The sequence below is a fragment of the Emiliania huxleyi genome (genome assembly GCF_000372725.1).
Source record: "Emiliania huxleyi CCMP1516 unplaced genomic scaffold EMIHUscaffold_78, whole genome shotgun sequence".
NCBI classification, from domain to species: Eukaryota; Haptophyta; order Isochrysidales; family Noelaerhabdaceae; genus Emiliania; species Emiliania huxleyi.
In genome coordinates, this window is record NW_005196163.1 from 96,908 (window position 1) to 102,907 (window position 6,000).

Consider the following 6,000-nt stretch of genomic DNA (forward strand, 5'->3'; position numbering starts at 1 on the left):
CCGGGTTTCCCCTACGTCACCCAGGACCTAGCGCGGGTGGGTTGGAGGGGGGGCTCGCCCCGTTCCTCCCCATCGGGCCGCATGAGCGGCCACGCCTCGCAGATTCGTTTTTCGCGCCTGGGTCAGGCGCGCGGGGCATCCCCCGGGTCGCTCGACCAGCGATCCGAAGAGTGGCCGCTATGCGAAGGAAAGAGTGGGGCCCTCGGGGTACGCCTCGTCCGGCCCCCTCCGAGGGGGGAAGGAATTGCGGGGTCCCCACGGGCGCCTCAGTTCGGCCCTCCCGAGGGGGGGAGGGGAGCAAGGGGGTGGGGGGATTGGGGTGGTGGGGAGGGGTCTCGGTTTCATGTGGCTAATACTTGCCTTTCGGGGAGGGGCCTCAGGAAAGGCGCGCATGCAGCCCTACGTCTTCCCCTCCTCCCTCGAGGCAGCGAGTAGGCAGCGAGAGGAGGTCTCGAGCGCCTATATGAAGGTATGTGAGATGGTGATGGGAATGGGTGGTCGGGCGGGCGGGCGGGCGGGCGGGGAGAGGCGGGCGGGCGGGGCGGGGCGGGCGGGCGGGGTGATCGGAGGAATCGTGTCCACAATCAGCGGAGCAGCAGCGGCAGCAGCTGCAGCTGCAGCAGCAAGCAGCGGCCTGCCGCAGATTGCTGCCGTTGTCAGCGCCGCGATCCGCCGCCGCGCCGCCGCGCCGCCGCCGCCTGCGCCGCCTGCGCTCGCCGCCGCCTCGCAGACGCCACCTCTCGCGCTCGAAGAGCCGCGCAGCGGGCCGCGGGTTGAGGTCAAAGTGTGCAGCAAAGTGGCGAGCATGAAATCATCAAAATTTGAGGTTGCTCGAGAGAGCCTGGAAACGGTCCCGAGCCGTAGCCCCCCGGTGTCGGCGCATCGCATCTCGGCCGCGAAGGGCCGGCTCCGCCGCTCAGTCGAGCAGCAGGGGCTCTGGCACAGGTTTGTCGACAAACTGGTCGAGCCAAAAATCGGCGAGGAAGCGGCACCGGCGGCACGCCGGGTCTATCCGGACTGATCACATTGTTCGGCACCGCGGCGGCGAGCCGCCGCGAGCCCACAGGAGATAGCTGGGCGCCGCGGCACCAGACCGCGCCGCCAGCGAGGCGAGAACAGCAGCCGACCGGCCGTGACATGGCAGTTAGATGGCGGGATTTTTTACTTTGAACACACTTAACATGCACATGCAAAAATGCAAATGTACATGTTTTCATATGTTACTTGAAGAGCTGCACAGGCACAGCGAGCTCGCGCATGTGCACTTGATACAACCCGTGACCCATGTCGGCAGTGTCGACGACCTCGAACTTGGTACCCGGGAATAGCAGCACCTCCGCCTCCGAGTCGACCATTGAGAAGAGCTCAATATCGACACCGCTAGAGGCCTCAATCATGAACTGCGTGCGCGTGCCGCTCGCGCCACAGAACATCGGGTTGAGCAGCGTCGACACGTTCTTGCTCGTGGAGGTGAAAGCCCACCAGAAGAGCTTCTTGCCCTTTGGGAATTGGCCAGTCAGGTCGATACGCTTCACTCCGCGCCAAACCGGTCGCGTATACTTGGCCAGCTTGCCGCGCGCCTGTAGCACGAGTCGCAGGTAGGGGAAGAAGGGCTTGAGCGCCGTCCGATCGCGCTGGCGCAGCAGGTGGTTGAGCGTGCGATAGAACTCGCTCTCCGCCGTGTAGAGAGCGAGCGCCGCCGCCTCGTTGACGGTCAGCCCGCCCAACTGGCCGCTGGTCTGTAGCTCCTCCGCCTTCTCTAGAGCCATGTGGGCGTGCACATCGACGTCGGCGACGCCCGTCTGCCCCACCGCCGTCATCAGGTCGAGCAGTGGCGACTCAAGCACGCCGGTGATCGGGCCGAGCACGCCGTCGTCGGTGGGGATCGCGGAGAGGCGCGAGATGGGGGGCATGCCTGGCAGATGGGCGTAAGGAACCTTGTCGTATGCTTGCCCCCAAGGTACCTTTACGCAGGATACCAAGAACTGGACTAGCCCAGTCGTTCTGCTGGTTGCTATTGAGGCCAGCTGGGCGCAATTGTCGCGAGAGAGCCACGCCAAAGCATTGACAAAGCATTTCCTGGGTTTCGCATCCCATTCCAATACTCCTCCGTTGAAAGCCCAAATGGCGGTGATCCAAATCACTTGCAAAGCGATGAAGCACGACCAATCCTTGCCAGGAACAGCAACGAAATGCCATTTAAGAATTAGGGTCTTGATTCGAAGACTGACTCTCTTAATTCGAATTAAGAAGATCGGTACTTTGAGAAGAAAAGCGTACCAGACCAAGAGCACCGGTAGGCTGGGTGATCCCGGCCCGTTACGTCCGTAGTCGGTGAATGAATCGGCGAGAGTCAGAACAACCAGTAGGGCATACACGCAGAAGAAAAGGATGATGCTCAAGTATGCAATCGGAAGCCCGGTAGGCCTGATTGGTTCCTGGGGGAAAACCACGAAGCTTGCGAAAGAAGTTGAAATCGCAACGATGAAGTACCCCTCACTGAAGCCCGATGGAGGAGGATTCCACGACGACGGTGGCGGCGGCGGCGGCAGCGCGGGCGGCGGCGGAAAGATCACGCAGCAAAGATTGAAGCATACGTCGTTGGCACGCTCTGTGGCGTGCTCTGGACAAGGCCATTTCATCGTCCACCCACAGCCGTCTGCACAGCCCCCGGAGCAGACACCGCAGGTGGCCGAGTCCGGCTCACGCGCCCCGAGCTCGCCATCTACCGCACTGAACACTTCCGCCCCCTCGCTCCCAACCCATCCACCTCGCCTCGGGCCGCGCCGCGCGATCTCGGGCGATCTCGCGCTATCTCGGGCGATCTCGGGGCCGCGCCGCGCTATCTCGGGCGATCTCGGAGCGTCGCTCGCGCGGCGTCACACCTGCTCAAAAAGGAAGGAGGTTGGAGGCAGGAGGTCACGCCCCATCATGCAGGCGTACTCCGAGGCGATGGGCGAGTTCTTCACCACCACGCCCGTCCCTCCCGAGCTGCTCGTCGCTGCCGGCCACGCCGCCGACCGCCGCTGCAACGTGCCGCAGCAGCTGGGCGTCGGCACGAAGGGCGGCGCCGAGATCATCGTGGCGGGCGTCCGCACGCTCAGTCCAGTCAGCGACGTTGGGAGCAAGGCAAACGACCTCGCCAAAGTTGAACGCGCCGATACCAACGACCGGGTCGCGGATGCCTGTGCTGTACATATGCTCCTGCGGCGCATCATTTGGCGACGGCGCCGTGAATGTCGTGATGGTGTTCATGGCGCGCACATCGATGTTGGTTGGGCACTTGGGGCATGTTGTGCTGTTGAAGTTGGCCTCGGTCGTCTCCTTGGCGAGGTCCAGACGGACGCCCCGGGCAAGCATGGCCGTCACACCGTCCTCCTTGACCACCGTGCAGTCGGGTTTGAAGAAGGGGTCGAGGTCGCCATTCTTGCACATGAGGGCCATGAAAGGGCAGGTGATCGAGTTGAAGTCGTCACAGCAGGTGTGCGGCGGCGGCGCAGACGGAGGCGGCGGCGACGGCGAGGCCGACGGCGGCGGCGGCGAGGGCGAGGCCGACGGCGGAGGCGGCGAGGGCGGGAGCGGCGGAAAGCTCGGTGGGGCCTGCTGGCCAGGAGACAGAGGTGACGGCGGCGGCGGCGAGGGCGAGGCCGACGGTGGCGGCGGCGACGGCGACGCGGAGGGCGGCGGCGGAGAGGACGGTGACGTTGGGGGAGGTGCCAGAGGAGGAGAGCAGGGCGGCTTGAGCTGCTCCCCGCCCTGGCAAGGAACGTACTCGATGCATTCCGACTTGGTGTCGATGTCGACTTCTTCGCATGGGAGGCCGAACTTGCACAAGTCCATCACCTCCTCCTCCTCGAAGATGACCTCTCCAGTGACTGGGTGCTCGACGGCCTCGCCGAAGCGGCACTTTAACCGCTCGACGCAGCCTTCGTCAGGGCTCCCGGGGCAAGGGGCGTCGATCAATCCCGTTTTATCTTCCTCGTTGACCTTGATCCAGACCCGGCCCTCCGGGGAATCGGAAGGCCTCCCGTCGACGCTGGGCGGCGAGCGCGCCGTGAGCGTGTCGGCTGGCGCTGCGCACAGCTTCGCCATCACCGCTGACGGCAGTGTCTGGAGCTGGGGCTTTGGAGGCACCGGCCGGTTGGGCCACGGCGACACGCAAGATCAGTGGCAGCCGACGAAGGTCGAGGCGTTGGCTGGCCAGCGCGTCGTCGCTGTGTCGGCGGTAAGCAACCACAGCCTCGCAATCACCGCCGATGGCCCAATTGCCGGCCAGCGCGTCGTCGCAGTCTTGGCTGGAGGATACCACAACCTCGCGCTCAGTGCCGACGGCAGCGTCTGGAGCTGGGGCCTTGGCGACTCTGGCCGGTTGGGCCACGGCAATGAGCAGCGCCAGCTGCTGCCGAAGAAGATCGAGGCCTTTGCTGGCCAGCGCGTCGTCGCTGTGTCGGCGGGAGCATGGCACAGCCTCGCCACTACCGCCCACGCCGTCTTAGCCTGGGGCCATGGCGGTGACAGCTGCCTAGGCCACGGAGAGGACCTGTCGAACCAGCTGCTGCCCAAGAAGATCGAGACGTGGGCGCCGGGACGGTGAGAGGACGCGCGAGGCGGCGTGACCATTTGCGTGTGCCTAGACGTCTGCACGCGCGCGGGGGGCGGGGGCGGGGCGAGGGGGGGGGGGGGGGGACGGTGGCGGCGCGAGGCGACGGCCCATGTGGGCACGGCCACACGCACCCAAAAGACGTCCGGCCCCGTTTTTCTTCTGACTGGCCCGATTTGCCATGGTGGCCGACCCAACGCAGAGCCTCGCCGCCGCGTTTGCGACGCTCCGAGCTCTCCCGGAGCCTGACGGCGAGGCGCACGAGCGGCGCCGACGCGAGGCGGCTTTGGCGCTCGACGCCGCGCAGGCGCTGGGCGGCGTCAAGGCGGACGCTGTCGACCCAGTGCTGCTCAAGCCTCCGTGGCGTTCCGAGCGCGTGTGCGCCGCCGCGGCTCGCGCATCCGGCCCCGGCGACGACGCGTGGGACGTCGACGCGTGCCGGAGGCGGCTGTGCGGCGTGAGGCCTCGCGCAGGGCCTCTGCTCAGTTGGCTCGACGAGAGAGCAGAGGCGCTCGAGCCTTACCGCCGGCTCTCGGAAGCGCGGCACGCGCCGTGGGCGGAGCAGTCGGTGGCGGCCACGCTCGCCGCGGTGCGAGCGGCGAGGAGCGAGCTGCAGCGGCCTCCGTACGTGCTGGTTGCGGAAGGAAGCTTGGGTGCAGAGGCGGCGGTGGCCGCCGCCGCCGGTGCAGCCGTGACGGTTTGCGATCCGAACCGCTTCGCCGCCGCCGCCATCGGAGAGGTCGCGGCGGCGCACGGCGTGGCGCACGCGGTGACCGTCGCGCCACAGACCCTCGAGCGACTCTGCGCCGACATAGTCCTCGCGGCAGCCGGCACTGGAGGCGGCGGCGGCGAGGGCGGCGGCGGCGAGGGAGGCGGCGGCGGCGAGGGCGGCGGCGGCGGCGGCGGAGAGGGAGGTAGCGAGGGCAGAGGGGCGTGGGATGTGGTCGTACTGACGCCTCTGGTTGACGAGGCTCTGCTCGGGCGGAGGCTGCTGCCCGCGGCGGCGGCGGCGGCGGCGGCGGCGGCGGCGGCGGCAGCGTCGGCGGTCCGACGCAACGGAGGCGGAGGCGGCGGCGGCGGAGTCAGCGGCGGCGGCGGTGGCGGCGGCTGCGGCAGCGGCGGCGGTGGCGGCGGCGGCGGCGGCGGCGGCGGCGGCGGCGGCGGCGCCGGCGGCGGCGGCGGCGGCGGCGGCGGCGGCGGCGGCGGCGGCGGCGGGTGCGGCGGCGGAGTCAGCAGGGGCGGCGGCGGCGGTGGCGGCGGTCACAACGCGGCGAGAGGGCTTCGGTTCGTGCCTGAGAGGGCCGAGCTGTGGGCGGCAGCGGCGTGCTTGAGCGCCGGGCAGGTGTGCGGGGTTGACCTGACTCCCCGTATCTCCCCGTATCTCCCTGCATCTCCCCATA

At 67.9% G+C, this 6,000-nt stretch overlaps 2 protein-coding genes across 2 annotated transcripts in view; one reads left to right on the forward strand and one right to left on the reverse strand.

The window, feature by feature from the left end:
* Positions 1-1,146: 1,146 nt before the first annotated feature.
* Positions 1,147-1,913, reverse strand: EMIHUDRAFT_438479 (hypothetical protein; the record flags this gene model as incomplete). Its single annotated transcript, XM_005760024.1, has 1 exon — positions 1,147-1,913. The coding sequence occupies one exon, from the start codon at positions 1,911-1,913 to the stop codon at positions 1,221-1,223; it is 693 nt and encodes a 230-aa protein (XP_005760081.1). The 3' UTR covers positions 1,147-1,220.
* Positions 1,914-4,775: 2,862 nt separating this feature from the next.
* The window catches only part of EMIHUDRAFT_465708 (hypothetical protein), a 6,146-nt gene continuing 4,921 nt past the window's right edge, over positions 4,776-6,000 (forward strand). The window contains exon 1 of the mRNA XM_005760025.1: positions 4,776-5,850. Within this exon, the coding sequence (XP_005760082.1) occupies positions 4,782-5,850 (1,069 nt within the window). The 5' untranslated portion in view covers positions 4,776-4,781. The remainder of the gene's footprint in view (positions 5,851-6,000) is intronic.